General features: G+C 45.1%; 1 protein-coding gene across 4 annotated transcripts in view; it reads left to right on the forward strand.

Annotated features, from left to right (window-relative positions):
- PHF20L1 (PHD finger protein 20 like 1) overlaps positions 1-22,808 on the forward strand; it is a 764,530-nt gene that overhangs the window by 148,909 nt on the left and 592,813 nt on the right. For all 4 annotated transcript variants that reach the window (XM_069220776.1, XM_069220778.1, XM_069220775.1 and 1 more), the window contains one exon: positions 8,480-8,568. In XM_069220776.1, coding sequence (XP_069076877.1) covers positions 8,480-8,568 — 89 coding nt within the window. The remainder of the gene's footprint in view (positions 1-8,479; positions 8,569-22,808) is intronic.

Raw genomic sequence — 22,808 nt, forward strand, 5'->3', positions numbered from 1 at the left:
TCCTACACTTGAAGTGGTCCTCTCTCAGATGTATAACAAAATCCTGATTACAAAAATTGAGTCTGGATATAATTGACATGGTGGGTGCCCTAGAGGGTGTGGGCAAGTGATCAGTGGATTTGTTCCACCAGAAATACCTTGGAGAAATGTTGTTGATTGAAGAGGGATGTAAGCAAGGATTCCACCTATGCCATCATCTAGCCAGTGTTTGATTCTGCAGTGCCCGTGACTTGCTCATTACTACACCTGGAGCACTCCTCCAAATGTTTGTTCTTTATGGTGACAGCTAGCACTTACTTTGCTAATTTGGTGTAGCCGGTATCATCCTCGAGATCTGAAATTCTGCACTCCGTTCCTTCAGTTTGTTCAGGATGTACATAATCTTTGGCAGGTGACTAAGACACATAATCATCAACTCAGGTTTGGAAGCTATGGACTTCAAACTGGTCTTTAATTCCTTTGGGGTGGTAGTTGTGATGTCTGGGGGTGCCATACTCTAGGAGCCAAGGTGGAGGTCTTTAGCGTCTGCTGATTATTCAAGGCGATGGGGCTCTTTTTTTGGAACCAAAGGGAAGCTTTCCCTGTTTAGGTTCATCATTGCCCAATGTAGCCCAAGGACCTGCAGAAACAAGGGATGCAGGTGGATAGTCAGCCCTGAACACCCCCATAGGGCACAGAGATACCACAGGCATGTGAGAAGCCTCATGGGAAAGGCCTGGTGGGGATGCTTCCCCTTTGAATCCAGGGAGTGCTCAGTTTGGGGAGGGTGCAGCTCTGTTGAACAACCTCAGAGGAGGGGCCAGAGGGAGGTGCAGTAATGTGTCCAACAGGTGACATCCGTAGAGGCTATCAAGAAGAAGAAAAAGTAAAAATTCAGTGGCCTCTATAGCGTGATCCTCCACTCTGGTGGCACTTACCAGCAGCGTTTGGGCCTGTGCACAGGAGTCACTCAAGCTACAGTAAGTACCAAAGTGGGGGGCTGGCTCCCGATTGGGAGAGGGAGGGTGGTTAGAGCTCATTGCATCAAGCCCATTGGGCAAAGGAGCCAGCCTCAGACTCCTCGGCAGTGCTGTCACCACCGGGCCTCCGTGGTCAGGAGTCTTGATTAGGCAGTTACCTGAGATCACTTACTGATCGAAAAACACCTCCGTGTGTCCTCAAGGGCACAGCATGATTCAGATCACCCCCTCGAAGTGCCCCAGTGAAATATTGGTCATGTTTGGCACTTTATGCAATTTAGGATCATTCTCGTCATGTGTAGCTTTGGGGAAGCTCGCCATCTAGTGAACATTTGTTCTAATAAAATTGGCTAGTAGGTTGCCTGGGCCAGCCACACTCTTTAGTTTCACTGACACTTTTTACTTTATACTATCACTTGAAAATTGGGATATTGTCTCCTTTTCTGTTACAAAAGGGTTTTTTTGCGCGGCGCATCGGCATAACCATAGGAATATTTTTTTCTCAAAGTAAGTTACTTCCCCATATCAAACACCACATTTTTCCTAACTCGTGCCATATTGCACAAGTTGGCAACTTTTTAAAAAAAACATTTACTCCAGTATTGGAACTTTCATAGATTCACATGCTTGAATCATTCCCCGTCGTCGAGATGGAGTTTCAATTTTACAATTTTCACAAGTAATGTTAAAACATATTGAAGAGAAAAAGGCCCTAGGCCTCTTCAATTTCATAGTCTATCAGAGTCATTTTGTGAAAAGGACCAAACCTGATCCTCCACCAATCAGGCAACAGCACCCTTCAGAACCTCCTGAGAGAAGCTCTAGCACCTCAGATTTTCTACCGCACGTCGTGCTTGGGAGTCTCCTCAGAGCTCTGCTCTGTCTTCACACCTTTATTCAGCTCTTTTTCTCTCAGAGAAACTCATTTATTTGGATTTGTCAGCTATTTTTCAACTATGTCTGACATGGAAAAGAAGAGTCTCTTCAGAGACTGCAAGACTTGTGGGAAGAAAAGACTTCATTCTGAAGACCCTCATCAAGACTGCATTTACTGCCTGTACCCAGATCATTCAGCCAAGGACTGTAAGATTTGCCGTACTTTTTCTTCTAAGACCTTAAACGATAGAGAAGGCAGATTATTAATATGGCTGCAGAAACTAAAACATAGGAAGGATCCAGTTTCTGGTTCTGAGAGTGAGGAATCATCAACATCTAAGAGATCAGCTAAAAGTGCAAGATCACGCTCTAGATCTCCCTCACAAATCTTAAGAAAAGCCCTCAAAAAGACTGCTTCAGGGTCTTATAAGGGTCGCAGCCCATCTTCTTCCCCAACTAAACTCTCAAGTAAAGAGGGGAAAAGACATTCTTCCAGTTCTGAGAGGCACAGGAAATCTTCATCTGTTCCACCATCTGTGCCTTTCAAAAAGCCATCCTCTGTGACTGGAAAAAAGGCCTTGTTGACGGGTTCCCCGTCAACGGCACCGTCGGTGGGCGCATTGCTGACGACAACAGCTACTTCAGGATTTCCATCTTCAACGGCTCCGTCAGCGACATCGTCGACGAGAACTGCAACAACGACATCAGCGTTGACGACCGTCTACACCTCGTCATTGTCGACGGCGCTGATGTCAGTGTCAGCCCTACCGTCGTTGACGGTAGACTCGTCGGCGAAGCTTTCCGCTATTAAAATAACTGTGCGTCCAGCGTCGACGACACCGTCCATGACAAAGTCGATTTACACGTCGTCGACGAGGGAAAATCCTCAAAAAAGAGGAGAAAAGTTAACTCCAACCCACACATCACCTAGGAAGGTATCCTCCCTGGTGCCAGTACATCTTTTGGAGGGAGATGAAGATTCAGATGAAGACGGGCCTTTTGGAACAGCCCACAGCCCTTCTGAATTGAATGTAAAATACCAGGAAGAGGAGGACTATGAGGAAGCTTATGATCCCCAGCCTTACTCTGAGCATCAGCAGGGAGCGTATATTCCTTCTGACCTGCTTACTGGCCTTAGAGCGATGTTAGTGGATTACAACAGAAGGTTTCCTCCACAAGGAGAACCGCCTCCTCCATCGCCTATTTCTGGTGTTTCTACTCGACATCAAAGACCAACGTCTTTGCATCTCACAGATGTGGCCACTCCGGACATGACAATTCCCCAAGACACCGACATCTCAGAAGGAGATCAGGAAGAAGGAGAGCTCATAGACACTCACTCAGAGTGGGACGAGTACATTATTCCTGCTCCATCTTCTTCTCATTCGAAGGTGGAATCCCCACCTGAAGACATTGGAGGTTTTCACAATCTCCTAGAGAGGGCAGCCAAGCGTTTTGCTTTACCGCTACCTACGAAGCAAACAGACTGTTTCCTATATGATTTTAAAGAGCCCTTTCAAAAGTCTGTGCACTCTATCCCGATGGTGAACTACCTGTGGGAAGAGGGCCTTAAAGTAATGAATAATCCGGCAACAGTCACAGCAGTTTTGCCACGTCAGGATAAGAAATACAAAGCTCCTGATGATGCACCAACATGCTTGACAGGACATCCTCCTCCGGATTCAGTAGTAGCTCAGGCAGCTCAAAGAAGATCAAAAAATCCTTCTGCCCCGATTTCCGCACCCCCAGACAAGGAGGGTAGGCGGCTAGATAACATAGGGAAAAGATTTTCGTCTATGGCCCGCCTAGTGCTTAGAGCTGCCAACTTTTATGAATCAACTGCCAGAAGACGTAAAATCAGAGGCAAATAAGACTGTACAAGAAGGTCAACACACGTCTGCAGAGCTTATAGACTGTGCAATGGATATAGCGACCACTGCTTTCAGACAGCTTGCAGGTGCTGCTGTATTAAGAAGACAGGGCTGGCTTAAAGCCACCTCATTTCACCCAGAAGTCCAGAATAAAATCCTAGACTTACCCTTTGATGGCCAAGCGCTATTTGGGAAACATGTGGACGAAGCCCTACAGTCAATCAAAACGGACTTGGCAAGGTCATTAGGGACCCTGCAATATCGAAGATCGTCCTTTCGTCCTAGGGGGCGTGGCCAACCCTCTTACAGAGGGGGATATCAACAACAGAGATATTCTTCCTATCCATCATCTTCACAACAATATCGTCCATACTACTCCAAAAGGCAACCGACTCAACCAGCCTATAGTAGACCGGCAGGCCGTGGACGTTCAACCCGCCCGGCCAAAGATTTAGCTCGTAGAACCTGATGTTTTCGAGGCGCCGGCTACGCTCAGTCCTCCTCCTGTCACCCTGGGCAGGAGAATTTCCTTATTCCTCAGTCAATGGCAAACCATTACGTCAGACAAGTGGGTCCTACAATTAGTGGAACGGGCCATACTTTAGAATTTATCCAGATACCTCCCTCCAACCCTCCCCGCAGGACTCCTTCAAGATATCCTCAGCAACTCAAAGAAGAAGTCGACAAGTTGCTTCTCAAGGGAGCTATAGAGAAGGTGCCTCTGGCTCAACGAGGAACAGGATTTTATTCCAGGTTCTTCATCATTCGAAAAAAGTGAAAGGAATGGAGGCCGATCCTCGATTTAAGGCAACTAAATGTATACCTAAAAAAGCAATCGTTTCGAATGATCAGCCTGCAAGACGTCCTTCTGCGTCTCAATCAAAGGGATTTTATGTCATCACTAGACCTCAAAGACGCATACTTCCACATACCCATCCACCCTGCCCACAGAAAGTATTTGAGATTCACCGTAGCCGGGAGCCATTATCAATATCGCGTCCTTCCCTTCGGACTCAAATCAGCCCCAAGAATATTTACCAAATGCTTAGCACCAGTCGCAGCCTTTCTCAGGAGAAGAAAGCACCAGGTTTTTCCATACTTAGACTGGTTAATAAAGGCAAAGACTTACACAGGAGCACCCAAGTCAACAAGAAAGTGCATTTCCTTACTGACCAATCTCGGATTCACAATCAACTGGGAGAAGTCCAACCCTCTACCAGTACGCAGTATTACTTTTCTGGGAGCAAAACTGAACACAGAATCCGGCATGGCATGTCCCGCGTTAGAGAGACAACAAAGATTACTAACCCTAGGGAGTTCCATACAGAGAAGACGAAAGGTTACTGTCCGTCTCTTCAAATCACTGTTGGGCATGATGTCTTCATGCATACCTCTGATCCCTCTGTGTCGGCTAAAGATGCGCCCCTTGCAGGAGCAGCTAAACCGTCAGTGGCTCCAAGTATCAGGCACTTTCGAAGACCAGATACAAATAACTCTGATAATGATCAAAACTCTCAAATGGTGGTCTCAAAAGCATCATCTGTCAATCGGTCTCTCGTTTCTTCAACAGCCAGCCCCGTGGACCATAACAACAGATGACTCACTGGAAGGCTGGGGCGCAGTATTACACGACCTGAAAATAAGTGGCAAATGGCCAATCCATCTGGCATCAATGCATATCAATTGGCTAGAACTCAGGGCAGTGCACCTCGCCTTACAAGCGTTTCTCCCAAGAATCTCAGGATCGCGAGTGGTGATAAGAACGGACAACACCACTATGATGCACTCTCTCAACAAACAAGGAGGTACAAGATCTCTCACCCTCTCCAGGGAAGCCCAAGCGATCTGGAACTGGGCCTCGCAGCAAGGCATCACACTATCGGCGGTACACTTGCCGGGAATAAACAACAAGGCAGCAGATGCACTCAGCAGGCAGAAATCGGACTGCCACGAGTGGGAGCTAGACCAGACAGTACTGAACCAGATTTTTTCGCAGTGAGGAACACCAACAGTGGATCTGTTTGCGAAGAAGGACAACGCCAAATGCCAGTTCTTCGCAAGTTGGCATCACCAAAAGGGATCTTGGGGGAATGCGTTTTCGATAGTCTGGTCAGACATCTTTGCTTACGCCTTTCCTCCTGTTCCGTTGATCCCAAGGGTCCTCACGAAGATGAAAACAGAACCGTGCACTCTCATATTGATAGCCTCGTACTGGCCGCGCCAACATTGGTTCACGGAGCTCCTCATTCTGTCAGTCAAACCTCATATTCCACTGGATCCGTTACCTCATTTACTAACAATGAACAACGGCCAAGTTCGGCACCCCGATCCGCAGTCAATGCGGTTATCAGCATGGCTCCTCACCACAGAGAGTTTGCGCATTTGAACATCCCGCAGGACTGCAGGGATATTTTGTCAAAGGGCAGAGTGAATAGCACTAACAAGACGTATCAGTGTAAATGGAAAAGATTCTGTGCCTGGTGTCATCGGCGTCAAATCGATCCTCTACTCTCACCACCAGAAGAAATATTGCCGTATCTCTTACAGTTAGCTCAATCTGGCCTAGCACACTCGTCCATTAAAGTTCATGTAGCAGCTATAGCTGCATACAGACGTTCAGATGACACACCCTCGCTGTTCTCTTCTCTGCTGATTAAGAGATTTCTAAAGGGGCTTTTCAGGGTTTACCCTCCTTTCAGACCACCACCTCCTTCGTGGAATTTGAATATTGTTTTGGCACAACTGATGAAGCATCCATTTGAACCGATCCACTGTGCTTCCCTCAAATACTTGTTGTGGAAGATTGCCTTATTGATAGCTCTTACATCAGCTAGGCGGATCAGTGAGGTGCAAGCGCTGTCCATCCAAGAGCCTTTCCTGCAGCTTAAACAAGTAAGACTATTAATGCGCACTAACCCGCATTTTATTCCAAAGGTTCCGTCAGACTTTCACATGAACGAACCTTTAGTCTTCAAGTCTTTTTTCCCTCATCCATCTACTCCGGCGGAGAGGGCTTTACACTCTTTAGACGTGAAAAGATGCGTTCAATTTTATTTGGACAGGACTAAATCTTTTCTGCGCTCTAATCAGCTATTTGTGGCGTACAGTGCTCCTAGGAAGGGGTGCCCGCTATCCAAGCAGAGTATTTCTAGATGGATCGCCTCTGCTATTCGCTTTTGCCATCAGGCAGCGGGCAAACCTTTGCAGTCATCTGTGCATGCTCACTCGACGAGAAAAGTCTCAGCGGCACTGTTTGCCGGAATGCCACTACAAGACACATGTAGGGCAGCAACATGGAAGAGCTGTCATACCTTCACTAAGCACTACTGCTTGGAGTCCCTCTCGCACAGAGAGGTAGCAGTGGGCCAGCCGGTTCTCAGGAATTTCTTCAGGTGAAGGGGAGCCATTTCTCCTCCATCCCTCCATCCTAGAACAGGTATGCACATTGTTTAAAAAAAAAAAAAAAAAAGACAGAAATGCATGTAAGGATAAGAGAACGCTATCATAATCCCATAAGTAAGCGGGTTTTCAGACATTGATCATGTGACAGTAGTGTCTTTTGAGGATTTCTATTACTGTTTTGTTCTTCGAATTTCATCATGTATCTTCACAGGTATATCTCTATATATATATTCGAGATAAGTAGATAATTATATTTATGTATATATAAATATATGTGTGTGTGTGTATATATATATATATATATATATATATATATATATATATATATATATATATATAGAGACATATGTCAGTATACTTATATACTTCATCGATTTATGCATGATGATAAGAAGGATTTGTGGTTTAAGATATTTTGTTTATTAAAGATGTTGTCATTTTAAAATGTGCATAGTTATTGCTTTCTACTCTGATGCAAGCATGTGAATCTATGAAAGTTCCAATACTGAAGTAAGAAAATAAGTTACTTACCTGTAACTGTAGTTCTCCAGTATTGGAATCTTTCATAGATTCACATGCGACCCACCCGCCTCCCCGGAGAAGCTCACTTCACCTCTTTCTTTCTATTTATACATATATTCAACATAATATAAGCACTTGTGCTTGGAAAATCTGAGGTGCTAGAGCTTCTCTCAGGAGGTTCTGAAGGGTGCTGTCGCCTGATTGGTGGAGGATCAGGTTTGGTCCTTTTCACAAAATGACTCTGATAGACTATGAAATTGAAGAGGCCTAGGGCCTTTTTCTCTTCAATATGTTTTAACATTACTTGTGAAAATTGTACCAGGACTCCCATCTCGACGACGGGGAATGATTCGAGCATGTGAATCTATGAAAGATTCCAATACTGGAGAACTACAGTTACAGGTAAGTAACTTATTTTCTTCTTGTTGCTGTCTCATCAAACATTATTTTCCAGCATTAATAAAATGAGATTGTTTTCTTTTTATTTAATAACTTGTTATACATTTTTATTTTTTGAAGGGGGCTTCGGACTCATAGTCCTATTTTAACTTAATACATCTCTTGAATTTCCTTATCTGAGTTTATAGATGTCTTCACTGTACATGAAACCAGTATTGCTTCTTCCTTATTGTATTGTATTGGGAGTTTTTATATAGCTTAGACCTGAAGAAAATAATGCCCATTGACCATGGGCCATCTTTTTGTTATTATTACTATCTTTGTATGCAACTATTGGTAATATGCAGACACATTTTATTGTGTATCCTTGTTTCTGTTTGTATGATTTCAGAAAATATATGTTCCTGAAATACTAGCTATGCTTCAGCAGTTGTTCCATTTGTTCTTTAGGTACTTATACAGTGCAGTTTTATGATGGAGTTATTCGGTGTTTGAAGAGAATGCATATCAAGTCTATGCCTGATGACGCCAGAGGTCAGGTAAGGATGCCCCCTTTTTCATGCCCATAGTTAATAAAATTAGATCAAAAACAGACTTAATACACGTGAGATCAATGTGAGGTAGTGGGGTGTATTATATGGTGTGGTTGTTTGACTGCACCATGTAATACGCTCACCGACCCCTTTAAGACCCTTAAGTTTTGTTTGTCAAATCTTCAACTGAACCCTGGGTAGATGTGTCTCTGAACAGCAAGGCTTACACAAAGGAACACGTGTAAAGCTTTTAAACAGTGCCAAAACAATTGAAGAAGAAATTGACAAGACACCAAACAACACTTCTGGTGTTTCAAAGCACTACAAATGCACTCTTCACTGACTGCAATTGCACATCTTTCTGCTATCTCCCGTCCTGTGTCTTTTCTCCTTAATATCAGACATTGCTTTGTGAATTCTTACTCACTTTGACAACTGTTGTCTGCCCACTTTTGTTAACTCTCATGGGAGCCGCAGTGCTGAGCCTTGGTGTCTTTTCGCCTATCCCCCACTGCTCTCACCTACATTCCTCCGCAACTGTACAGCTTTAGCCTTGATCCCATTCAGTCCCACCCATATATGTACTGCTCTGCAGTCCAGCAGCAGCGCTACCATTCTCTCGAGGTAGTGCAGTACGCTTTGCTTTGTAAAGTTCCTGAAGATAAGATTACTAATAATAACTAAGTACTTCATACCAAAGTATATCTCCTTTAGGGTCTGTAAATGTTGATTTCTCAAAAAATGTAACTTAATTTAATAATCTTGGAAAAACAAGCCCAAATCCAGGAAATTATCTGGCGGCATGGAGGCCAGCACCCCTAATGGAAAGAGAAGTTACTTATGTCGGTTGAGACGGAGACTGGGGAACTCGTATTGACCAGTGTCCAGCACATGCATTTAAAATGGCTTCCCTGGTCACTTACTATGTCTGAGAATCTTCAAAGACATACTAGGGGCATACCTGCACGTGCAGATGTGCCCTCACATGTAGTATAATGCATCCTGCCTTAGGGCTGTAAGGCCTGTTAGAGGGGTGACTTGCATATATTGCATGCAGTGTTAGGGGACATGGCACACAAGCTGTGTGCCATGTCATATTTTCACTTTTGTCGGCACAAGGCACGCAGCCTGCAATGGCAGCCTGTCATGTGCTTGGTGAGGGGCCCCTTATGGTGGCACAATTCATGCTGCAGCCCTTAAGGACCCTCTTTGGCACTTTGGGCCCTAGGTACCAGTGGTACCATTTACCAGGGACTTACAGAGGGTTCTAAACGATTTGCCAAGTGGGAAAATAATTGTTCAGTTTAAGGAAAGAGATCTGGTACTTGGGACCTGGTTAGCAGGAACCCAGTGCACCTTCAGTCAAAATCACATCAGATACCAGGCAAAAAGTTGGGGGTAATCATTTAAAAAAAGGCACTTTCCTAGAACAAAGCACTCTAGAACTCCGATGCCAATTTATAAAAATAGATCCTATCTGTATGCATTTTTAGACATCAAAATGAAAAAGATCCACTGGAGGGTTCCTGAAATACAGTATTTACAAGGTATAGTGAATAAGCATTTATTACTTAACCGTGAACAATTATTGGCAGGTTCAACGAATTGGACACATAGAAACATTTTCAAGAAACACTTCAGGTTAGTATCAACATGCTTACTTTAGGCAACCAACTCCTGCAGAGAGCCAGTTAGGGAACAACAAGGTCTTCAGAAACAGTTATCTCAAAGGTAGGAGCAGTCTTCAGTGAGTTTCAGGCCCTTTTATCCCTTTGCTGTAGGTTCCTATGTACGCGGTCCTGATGCAAGGTTTACAGGATTGTAAAGATGCTCAAGGATGCTATTGGTGCTATTTTGGTAACTGGTGTGTCTGTGCAGATAGTCCTTGGTCCTCAAACTTGGTGAGGCAGTCCTGACCACAAATGTGAACGTTCCTCAAAGTCCTCTCAGCCTTGGTAGCAGTCCAGTCACCACTGGGCTACCAGTCGTCTAGTATCGTGATCACAGCGTAATCCTTCCTTGGACGATAATTCACCTCCTGGGTGACCAAGCTGCACTCAAACAACTCTACCGGGTACAGCAGCCGGTAGTGCTGCTTTGAGTGTTGGGTCACGTTCTCTGATGCTGCACTGTGATGAGAAACAGCGGCTTGAAATTTGGGCTACCGATTTGCCCCAGTAGTCTTCCTCAGATGTTGTGATGCTGTGCTGTGAACAGTAGATCAGCCAACTGACCCTGGAAATCTCTTACTTTGGCCAGGCTTCGAAGATGACTTCTCCCTAAGCAGGACACAACAGGCACAGTCCCTTCTCCTTTGCTATCCACCAGGTTCAGCAGGTGCTGTCTGTGCTGGTGCAACCTCTTCGCCATTTCCTTGGTGCAGCAGAGCAGTCCCTCAGTGGTCCTTCTTACAGTCCAGTTGAGATCTGAGTTCAGGGTGCAAGGTGCCCTTTTATGCTCAGAAAATGCCTTCAGAGTAGAATGCAATTGGTAGCCAATGAACTACCTGGTTCCTCCCTTTTGATGACCACTTCCTGTGAGGTTTTGCTCCTGGCTATCCCTAGATGCACCATTCTGCCCACTTCCAATTAGGCAGAACCTCTACCTCTTGGCGTTCAGAGCTCACTAGCCCAACCCAGCAGTGCGGTTACAAAGGGAGCTACACGCCCCTGGGAAACCAGTTTGGCAACTGGTTTACCCTTCCTTGTTCCCAATGCCAGCCTCTCTACCTACACAATAGAGCTTCCATTCTCCCAGATGTTTCCCATTTGCCCTTCATAGGTGGCTTCTGCATTGAAGCTTACCTTTTGTCGTAACACTTGTGACATCCTGCAGGAGGGAGTTAACCCTGTTTCGAGTGCAGGCTTAGGGCAGACAGCTGTCTCAGAGACAACCCCATCAAGTGCAACTGGTATCATTACCAGAGATTAAAGGAAACAGAGTCACAATTTTGTTAAATTTACACACTACAACAAACTACATTAATTTAGGCATGAAAATCAGGTTGGGGTGAATATAACAACTAGTTTAATACTGTGGAGTATTACCTTTGGTTGCACCATTCAGGACTTAGCACAGGGGAGGGTCAGCGTCTAACTCTGTACTCGCCTATGGGGTGACCAAATTGTTACACAGTAAGAATGACAGTCTTGTGTTTCCACTGCTAGAACACATAAAATATATGTTCTGCCCATTAAATGTGCTGCACCTTGACTTAGGGTTTGGTAGGCCTGCCATGTGGGTGACTTAAACAGATTGTAGCTGGAGGCTTGGCTCTGCCATTTCTTTGAATGGTAAAGTTGGGCTAGGAGTGTGAAACTACTCTTCCAGTCTGCAGTGACGGACTGGGAGACTCATTTTGCCTGTGTGACACCCAGGGTGGCACAACCAGTGCTGCATTCCCTAGGACAAACCTCTAACTTGCAAGTACTCTTGGTACCATACTGAGGACTTCCAGGTGAGTTAGTTTGTGCCAATTGGATATAAGGCAATTCAACATATACGTTTTAGGGTCAAGGCATTGGCACTGAGGTCTGTTTAGCAGGCCTCACTGCACTCTGAGTAGAAAAATCAGCAGCATCAGTCTAAAAACTTGTGGGTGACCATATAAAACAAGCATTTGCAATACAAAGGGTCTCGCATTTGCTCGAAGTAGAGCTATTAGCTTTGTAAATTCCTAACTAGACTTTTCTTGCCACACAACCTGAAAATAAAAAGTAAAACAGTTAACATAAGCAAGCTGATTCAAAGCGCCATCGTGAGCGTGACAAGAGAGACAAAAGGGAAAAAGTTTGCTCGCAGTCAAAGTTATCGGCAAAAGTGCAATTAGCCATGTAACCGGGTTGATGACCAAGGCAGTAACAAAACCGCCCTAAGGAGGGACAAACTTAAAGCAGTTACCAAAGAAAACAAAGGATTTTTGAAAGGCAAGCCCATGAACGAGTGATGGTGATGGGGGTGCGGTGGGCATGGTTAAAAACCAAGATACATACCAACACATCAGAAAAGCAGCGCTTATGCGCTGCCTTGCTTGACCTAAAGGGTCATTTCCTTAGAGTGGTATCTTACATACCTCTCTTTCCTCTTATACTCATGGAAGGTTACACATCAGTGCTTACATTTTCAGTGGTCACGGGTAACCTTGAGTTGGGAGGATCCGATGATTTTCATTGAGAGTTACAAAAGGAGACACAGTGGTGGAAAACGGAGAACATCTCAGGAGGTGGACTGTTTAAAAAAAAAAAAAGCTCCCTCACTAACTATCACCACAGACACATGCCACGCAGTGTAGGGAGGCACCATGGGGAAACGAAACACCAGGGGCCTCTGGACTAAATATCAAGTGTCCGTGGAGCCCAGAAGAAGCAGTGGAACATTTAAACAAACTGCAGCTGAAGATGGTCATCTTGGCCCTAAAGGCCTTTGTCATAAATCAGAGGGCTAAAGGTTCAGTACACCCCAAACACAACAACAGTGTTTTACCTCAATAAATGGGGGTGGTCGGAACGCTGCATGCAGTGTCCCAACTAGCTCAGGAAATATGGAAGTGGGTCATTCAGAGAAGTAGAACACTACCAGCCGTCGATCTACTAGAAATGCACAACACGCAAGCAGGCTAAGTAGATGAGCAAGTGCCTTACAAAAGTGGGACCAAACCAACAGATAGTGGAGGAAAGTTTTCAGAAATTAGGCAAATCTGAGATCTGTTTGCAATACGGGACACAAAATACCAAAACTCTACATCCACGCACCCGCACCAACAGTTTCCGAGGAATACCCTCTCCACAGACTGGTCAGGGAAAGTTACTTTTTTCCCTGTCTCGCTACTGTCAGACAGATGCATACCTGTCACTAATCTTGATTGCACCACAGTGAGCCAGAAAAACAGTGTTCTGAGATCTGGTGGAAGTGACATAAATCATAGTGATGAGACTGTCAACTCACCGGGACCTGTTAACAATTCAATGGGTCTAGGTATGTCACTGGAACCAGTAACCCTTAGCTTAGCAGCATGGTTCCTGAAGACCTAGAGTTTGGGCACCTATGGCTTCTACAGAGAGTCATTGAGTCCTAAGAGAAGCCAGAACGTCTACAGCAAGAAAATGCTACACTGCTAAATAGTGCAGAATCTTACACTGCTGCAGCAGGATGGAATGTAAGACTGTGCTATAGTGATTAGATACCTCAGCCATTTGCTAGATGGTGACTTTTCATGTCTCACTTACCATACACAACCCAATGGTGGTGGTATTCATGTGAGGCTTGGTAAGAAGTTTTTTCAACTTGCCAAATATCAAGAAATTTCTAGAAGGGGCAAAAGGCAAGTTCCATGTAGGAAAGTGCCTCTTTTTGACATGGTTACTCCCCCACCTTTTGTCTGGTATCTGATGTGATTTTGACAGAAAATGCACTGGGTTCCTGTTAACCAGATCCCAAAACTGCACAGTTGTTTACCCATTTGGCAAAACCTTTAGCATCCCTGGACAGGTGGGAAAAATAGCTAGTTAGATAAGCGTGCCACTCCAGGCTAGTAACGCCCCTAAGGTGGGCTACAGTGAGGTGGACATTATTTTTCAGAAGTAGCCACCTTGGTGATGGCATATTTAGGAATTCTGGGAGAGGGTAATGCTATTTTCCCACAGGAAGTGTTCATATAGCGAGCATTGTGACCTCAAGGGTTAGTCCAGTGGCTACTACTCCATCCCCTGGAACCAGAGAAGCAGGTCCTGACAACCTAAGAAGAGAGGACACGGAAAAGCCGCAAAATTAGAAGAGGAGAGAAGCAGCAACTGACCTGGCACCGGCCCCATCAACCTGTTTGCATCTCTTGTCGAGAACTGCACCAAAGTTGTCTCGTCCTGCAGCTGTTGACTCCAGAAACATGGGAGGACTGCCTGTCTTCATAAAAGACTCAAAACCTTCTGTGAATAGGGGACCTGTTCTAAAGAATCTCCAGAAGAGAAGACTCCGAGGTCTCTAGAACCACCAAAATGTGACAATCGAAGCCACTATTGCACCTGTCCCCTCCGGCCTGAGTTGAAGTGAGCCACAAGGTTCCCCAGCCATCCAGAGCGCGAGTCCATTGTGGTTTCACCCCTCCTGGACTCCCCGTTGTCACCTGCAACCACTCCATGCAGGCCCCCTCAACCGAAACTGCTCCGGGAAGGAAAAATCTGACACCTAAGGACACCCCTGCATATGTTGCACCTGGGCCTTGGAGAAGAGGATCAAAGGTGCCCCATCCCCAAGCATCACAAGGCCTTTGCCAACTTGTTGAAAAGCACCTCTGCCCCAGAGTCCCCCGTGCCTCCTGAAGTGACCTGTTGGTGCTGCCTTGGACCTTGCCCCATTCCTATCTTAGGTCCAGGAGATTGGTTAAGTTGCTGTGAAATGCCCAAATGCAGCACGTTTTCCCCCAAAGGATAACATTGGGCTCCCAGCGCTGAAAAACGACCTCTGCACCCGGATGACCCATTGCCTCCCGAAGTAACCAGTTGGTGCTGCCTTGGACCTTGCCCCCATACTTACATTAACTGCAGAAGATTGGTCCTGTAAGTCACTGCTTAGTACTGGTTTGCAGAACCTGTTTTTCCTCCCATATGTTAACATTGCAGAACTCAAAAATTGCAGTGTCCACTTTTTACAGAGAAAATAATTCCTATTTAAAAATGTACTTACCAGAATTACTTTTTTCTAATGCCTAAACACATATAAAGATATTTGCTATTTTTATTAATTAGGGTGGATCTCCTTTTTGAGTTGTCTCATTTATTGACTATTACGTGTATTTGTAGATGTCTTGGACTCCTCTATATTAAACCTAAGGCTGCTCAACCACACTACCCCTAAATAGAGCACTTTAGGATTGCATAAAAAGCCCTGTCCACTCATCAGGGAATCCCTGGATCCTTCCCATGGTATTTACATACTACATAAAAGGCCAGTTTCCTACATTGGTGGCAGCAGTGGGATGCATGACTTGACATGGACTGAACCACTTGGTTGATAAGTAATTCCACAGAGGAATGCGAAAATTGTCCTTGGGTACTCCATTTCTATCCCCTCAGACAGTACCGCCACTGAGTATACTACTAGTAGTGTGTCAGAAGATTTAGATTCTGAAGATGCAGATCGTCAGAAGCTAGCCAAAAGGTTAGCCTTAGAGGCTAAACTCTTAGCTATAGAAAAAGAAAGAGCGGACATGGGCCTAGGACCTAACTCTGGTGGCAGCAAACTTATAACTGTGTAGGAAACCTTTGACCCTAAAATTCCCAAAGAGTTTGTCCCTAAATACTCCGAAGGTGATGATATAATCAAATGGTTCACAGCCTTTGAGTGAACATGTAGAGCCAGGAAGGTCAGCCAGAAGTTTTTGGACTCTCTCCTTTGGGAACTGTTCTCTGGTAAATGTAGGGATAGACTTCTGACATTGAATGAGGACAATGGTGAGTCTTGTGACCCCATGAAGGATACCCTGGTTTTGGGCTTTGTACTCCCCACTGAAGAATCCAGGATCACATTCAGAGAAACTGGAAAAAACAAGATTCAGACCTGGGTAGATTTTGTAGACTTCACAGTAAAAACACTAGGTGGCTGGCTAAAATGTAACAATGTGCATGAATATGAAGGGGTTCATAATTTAATTATGAAAGTGCATCTGTTATGTACTTGGTATACCTAGGTCCACTTTTTCCTAAGGAGTTGAAAAAGAAGGCAGACCACTGGGTCAAAACAAGGGTGACCAAAGCTACACCTGGAGTGGGGGTGGGGGTGGGGGGAATAAGAAAGAGGCCAAAAAGCCCTCCCAAGGGAAAGACGGTGATCAGTCCGAGGATAAAAACAGAGTCTTCTAAAGGCCTCCTAAAATCTTCTCTGGAGGGTATGCCCGAGACTCTTCCCAATCCAAGGATGGGTACAAAAGTAAAAACTGGGATCCAAAAAAGGCGTGGTGGATTGCCCGCTAGGCTTTTGGACACCGAGCTGGAGACCCTACCTGTCCCCACAAAAAGACTGCCTCTAGCACACCTGCAGTAAATGCAGTGACAAGTCTCTAGATGGATTACCAGGTGGGTCCTGACCATGTTAGTGAACCCACTTAGGCAACTCTAGTCTAAGAGTGTGGGGTGGATGTAGCTGCCCAATAATCTGGAGAGACAGAGACAACAGCCACATATCGATAAGGTTAGGGTTGAAGCCCTGAGAGACACAGGTACCAGTGTCACCATGTTGACTGAGCAACTGGTATCCTCAGACCAATACTTAAGTGGTGAGACATATACAGTCCTAATTGCTTATAATAAGGCTAAGGAACATCCAATGTCAGTGGTATCCTTAGAATGGGGAGGGGTTACAGGCCAAAAGAAGGTGGTGTTATCACCTGAAATCCCTTTACAATGTTTGCGTGGCAATGATCGGCAACGGCTGAGGTAGAAAGAAAGACCCATGCAGCTATGCTGGGTATACATGAATGGGTGTGTGTGAAAACGAGCACATTGCAAATCCCAGGGTGAAAAGGTAGAGTTGGAGTCTAAAATAAGGACTCAACCTACCAAGAAAAAGTGCTGCTTCTAAACCGATACCAGTTCCCCTCTCCTCAGGGAATAGGACCTGTCAGCCCCAGAGGCAACTGAGCCCTATGAGCTTGGGCCTTACCAGGCAGAACTCTTAGGCCCATGGGGACCCTCTATGGAAGATCAGTGCCAGGGACCAAGGACCTGCCCCAATCTTGAAGGCCTGACACAAAAAGCTGCTGATCAGGAAAGGGGAGATAGCAGTGGTTCCCAAAGGTCCTATTGGGGGGAGAGGGACTCCTTTTCACTGAGCCAAAAGACTCCCAAAACTGGTACCACTAGGAGAGTGGTAGTGCCTCGGCAGTTTAGAGAGCTTCTCCTCACTTTGGCCAATGATATCCCCCTTGGCTGGGCATCTTGGCCAGGATAAAGCTTGGAGTAGGTTAGTGAACCCCCTCTTCTGCCCAGGCATGTCCCAGAAGGTGAAGGAGGTTTGTAACTCCTGTGCCACACATCAGGCCAGTGGCAAGACAGGTAGCCACCCAAAGGCACCATTAATTCCACTTCCAGTGATTGGAGTTCCCTTTGAGAGGGTAGGAATTGACATTGTTGGTCCCCCAGACCCTCCAACAGCATCAGGAAACCGATTTATGCTGGTTGTAGCGAATCATGAAAGCAGGTATCTTGAGGCAATTCCCATGAGGACTACTACTGCCCCTGCAGTAGCTGGGACCCTCATTGGTATCTTTACCAGAGTAGGCTTTCCAAAGGAGATGGTGTCAGACAGAGTCACAAACTTCATGTCTGGCTACTGAAACATGTGGGCTGAATGTGGTGTGACCTATAAGTTCACTACCCCACATCACCACAAACCAATGACCTTGTTGAGAGATTAAGCAAGACATTGAAATGTATGATTGGTGGACTTTCTGAAAAACTCAGAAAGTGATGGGATGTCTTACTTCCATGTGTGCTTTTCCCTTACAGGGAAGTGCCACAGAAGGGAGTAGGTTTTTCCTCTTTGAACTTCTGTTTGGGCATCCTATGAGGGGACCACTTTGTCTTCTGAAGGAGGGATGCGAGAGACCTCTCAGAGAACCCAAGCAAGATATTGTAGGCTGTGTGCTTGGCCTTTGCTCTTAAATGACTGAATACTTGGAAAAAGCTTCAAAATACCTTGAGCCCGGTCAAGAGCTCCAGAAGCTCTGGCATGACCAAAAGGCTGAACTGGTGGAGTTTGCCCTGGGCAGAAGGTCTGGGTTTTGGGGCCTTAGGTCCTAGGTCCCTCCAGGACACATGAAGTGCACCCTACCCTATTCTAGAAAGAAAAGGGTCAGTCACCTACTTGGTGGACTTTGGCTCTTGCAGGACCCCAAAAAGGCTTATCCATGTCAAGCACCTCAAACTCTGTCATGACAGAGCTGATTTGACCACGCTCATGGACACTGATGAGGGACAGGAAGCTGAGAGCGAACCGTTCCCTGATCTCCTCTCCAGCAGCCTCAAAGATGGCTCAGTTGAAAAAGTGGTCTTTTCAGACACCCTCACTGACCAACAGCAGACTGCCTGCAAGCAAGTCTTGCATCAGAATGCTAAGCTCTTCCCTTTGTGACTTCTGGTCAGACTACCTGGTGTACTCATGGTGTGGACACTGGGGATAGCTTACCTGTGAAGAACAAAATCTACAGACAGTCTGATCATGTCAAAGAGAGCATAGATGCTGAAATAAACAAGATGTTGGAATAGGGAGTCAATGAACACTCTGAGAACCCATGGGCCAGCCCAATTGCCTTAGTCCCCAAGCCTTATTCCCAGGGTGGAAAGAAAGAAATTACTTTTTGTGTGGACTATAGGAGCATCAATGCTGTGACCAAAACAAACGCACACCCAATTTCTAGGGCTGTTGAACTGATAGGCAGGTTACGGGCAGCCAAATATCTCAGTAATTTTGTTCTTACATCAGGGTACTGGCAAATAGGTCTGACCCCTGGAGCAAGAGAAAAATCGCCATTCTTCACTCCTGATGGGCATTATCGGTTTACTGTTCTGTCCTTTGGATTGAAGAATGTCCCTGCCACTTTCCAAAGGTTGGTGAATAAAGTCCTTGCTGGATTAGAAGGCTTTAGTGCAGCATATCTTGATGATATTGCCATCTTTAGCTCTACCTGGCAGGATTACCTGATCAACCTTGGCAAGGTTCTATAGATTCTGAAAAGTGCAGGCCTCACTGTCAAGGCAAGCAAGTGCCAGACAGAGCAGGGCTAGGTTGTATAGATGGGTCACCTTGTAGGTGAAGGCCAAGATCCAGACAATTCTGGACTGAATAGCTCCAACCACCCAGACCCAAGTCAGGACATTCATTGGCTTGACTGGGTACTTTAGGGTGTTTGTGAAAGGCTATGGCACCATTGTGGCACCTTTCACAGAACTGACCTGCGAAAAGATGCTAAAGGAAGTTAACTGGACAGTGAGCTGTCAAAAGGCCGTTGACACTGTATGAAAATAGCATCTTTCTCACATAGTTACCCCACTTTTTGCTTGCCGTCAGTGTGTTTAGGCTGTAGTGCACTGGGATCCTACTAACCAGGACCAGGGTGCCTGTGCTCTCACCTCTAAATTTGGTTGCTGGTCAACTTTGAAACCCACAATTGGCATACTGGTGCACCCATGTAGGTCCCTAGTATATGGTACTTAAGTACCCAGGGCATTGGTACACCAGGAGCCTCCCATTGGCTGCAGCATGTTTTGAGCCACCCATGGGGGCCCATGCAAACTGTGTCTACAGGCCTAACTGGGTTGGCATGGTGAGCAAAAGAATGATGGATTAAACCCAGATCTTGGCTTGGGGTGAGTGTTTGAAAAGTTTCAGCAGTCTGTCCATCATCCTTTTGTGTTGCTAAAAATTGCCCTAAGTGGGGGAAAGGATATGCCCAGACGTGGGTCCTGTGCTCACTTTTTCACTGGATTCAAGCTAGCCTGACTGATTAAGGGTGATACCCTGAAACAGGTCCCAAGATGATTTTTTCCGGTCCAAGGAGGACCTGACCTGGCAGTTCGGGCTGGAGTGTTCCTTTGGGGAACAGGGTCAAGACTGATTTGCATATGACTGGGTCCAACTGGGGTGGCATGGTGAGCAAAAGAATGATGGATTAAACCCAGATCTATGACTGAGGTGAGTGTTTGAAAAGTTTCAGCACTCCTTCCATCATCTTTTTGTGCTGCTGATATTGCCATTGCAGCCTGCATGGAATGATGCATACACCGAAAACGCTATCGCTTAGGGTTGTTTGGACTCAGTATAGCATGCCACACCATAGGTGTACACCATAAACTGAGCCAGCCTCATACAGACACTCTGAAAGAAGCAATGTGCTCAGCACCTGTTCCAAAAGATTCAGATTATACCAAGCAGTTCATAGTGCAGACAGATTACTCTGAGCATGGGACAGTGATGATGGCCATGACCAACCTGTTGCTTTCATTAGGAGGATGTTACTTCCCAGAGAGTAGTTTTGGAGTACCATTGAGAGGGAAGTCTTTGCTGTGGTGTGGTCCCTGAAAAAGGCTATACTTTTTTGTGTCTGTCTTCCTTGTTCAAATTAACCACAGGCTTTTCAGATGGCGAATGCATGTGAAAGGTGAAAACCCCAAAGTGTTAAGGTGGTCCCTCTCCCTACAGAGAATGGACTTTACAGTGGAACACAGACCTGGGACTGACCATGCCAATGCAGGTGGCCTTTCCAGGTTCTTTCTCTTATCAAAGGGCCTTTCATCCATTTTCATCCTGGAGGAGGTCATGTAGGGATTCTCTTTTTTTTGACATGCAATCTGATGTGATTTCGACTGAAAGTGCACTGGGTTCCTGCTAACCAGGTCCCCAGTGACCGATCTCTTTCCCATAGCTGCATAGTTGTTTCCACAAGGGAGGTGGGACTGTGAATGGTACTGTGGAAGGCTGCAGAAAATCCACAGAAGATAGAGCGCATTGCTGAGATGTCTTGTTTGTGATGCACATGATCATAATTCTATGCTTATTATGATGTGCAGAGTCTCAACTGCTTACTGACTTTTTTGACCTATTAAAGCATATATCTTTTGATTGCTTTATGGATCTATCCCTTGCTAGGTCGGGGGTGGTCATAATCTGCTAATCCCAGCCATGATGGTCTTCATAGCATTATGAAACCTATCCGCACAAGTTCTGTATAGGTGTTGTAGTGTATATTACAAAATATATTCTTGTGCATGCCTGGTTTTGAGATTGTGCCTCGGTAATTGTATGGTGCATAGTGAACTTATCTGTGCACCCTCCACAGAGCCAAACAGTCTTGCATCAACTCTGATTTTTTTTTTGTTTTCTTTCTTTTAATGAATCATGCCCTTGAGTTGAATTTATTCTTTAGTGTTAATCTTGTCTATTGTAACTGCATTTATATAGCGTTTGCTACTCCTGATGAGGCTTTGAAGCACTTTATAGTGGAGGCAGAGGACATCTTCACCGGTGGTGTCTTGTCCTTTTCCTGAGTTTGAGGGTGAAGATGTAGACATTAAAGTGAGAAGGATAGTGACAGGGCTCCCTTTAGAAATTCATTGAAGATTGTATTATCCAGTGATTTCTGATTAGACTTCCTGATGCACTCCTCTTTCGTCGATGGTAGTCATGAGGGGTGAGTCTACAGATTTTGTTGTGTAAGCCTAAGGAGAATCTTTAGGTGAGACCCAGACTTTTACGTTCCTTGAGTACACTTTGGTTTGGGCTGATGTCAGCCAAGTGCAGTAAGTTCACACCTCTTCGTGCCTCTGTTGAGGGAACCTACCTTGCGGTAAGGACATCACTCTGCAGAAAGTCTGTAGAGTAGCCTAGTAAAGACGTTTGAAAGAAGAACCATCCCAAACCCGTTCTGCAGTAAATATGTATGATAAGTATAGCACTTCTGTATTCAGATGAACTTTCAACAAAAACTACTGGATTCATAAAGCACCACAAGAACTAGCAAATTGAGCAAAATTGGAAGCATCAAGAGAAAATCTTAGCAAGCATTGAGAATGCAAATAGCTTTCGCATTTGGGGCTTACTATCATAGGCAATTGTCTTAGCCGCTCATTAGTTAAAAGCAGTACTGGTGCTGTCTTTGAAATAAAAAATCAACAAAAAAAGCTTTTGTCGGCGGTCATATCATTATATAGGTGGACACATGCTCCCTTATGCCTGCAGAATGAAGCGAATGCCATTTTTTATTTTTATTTTTTTTTATTGACCAATATAAAATGGGAAATGTACTTAGATTGGTCAAAAAATAGAGAAATATCAAGTGTACAACACTATGTTTCGGCGGGCCGGCAGTACATTTTTGTTTGACATACAAAAATATATTTATTAACTATAAATAAAAAAAAGAACAGAATGACTGATGTTAAGAGGAGCTATGGAGAAGCATGTTGGTGGGGCTGCGCTAGTGGAACACAGCATGGGTGAGTTAGGGCACAAGGGAGAGGACAATAAAGAAGCAGAGGAAAAGCACACTGAGACATCCACAACAGCGCATGGAAGTACAAAACCACAGGGGAGATAGCACCGTGGAGAATGGTGTGAAGTACGTACAAGAGAGACCAGATAGAGAAGACAAACCGAGAATAAGAAGGGTGCGATTTCAGATTGAAACAAAGTAGCAGAGTGGGGAGGTGAAATGAGCAAACATTCACAAATAATAATAGTACTTACAGTTTGGTATATAA

Source organism: Pleurodeles waltl, chromosome 2_2, assembly GCF_031143425.1.
Source record: "Pleurodeles waltl isolate 20211129_DDA chromosome 2_2, aPleWal1.hap1.20221129, whole genome shotgun sequence".
Classification (NCBI taxonomy): Eukaryota; Metazoa; Chordata; class Amphibia; order Caudata; family Salamandridae; genus Pleurodeles; species Pleurodeles waltl.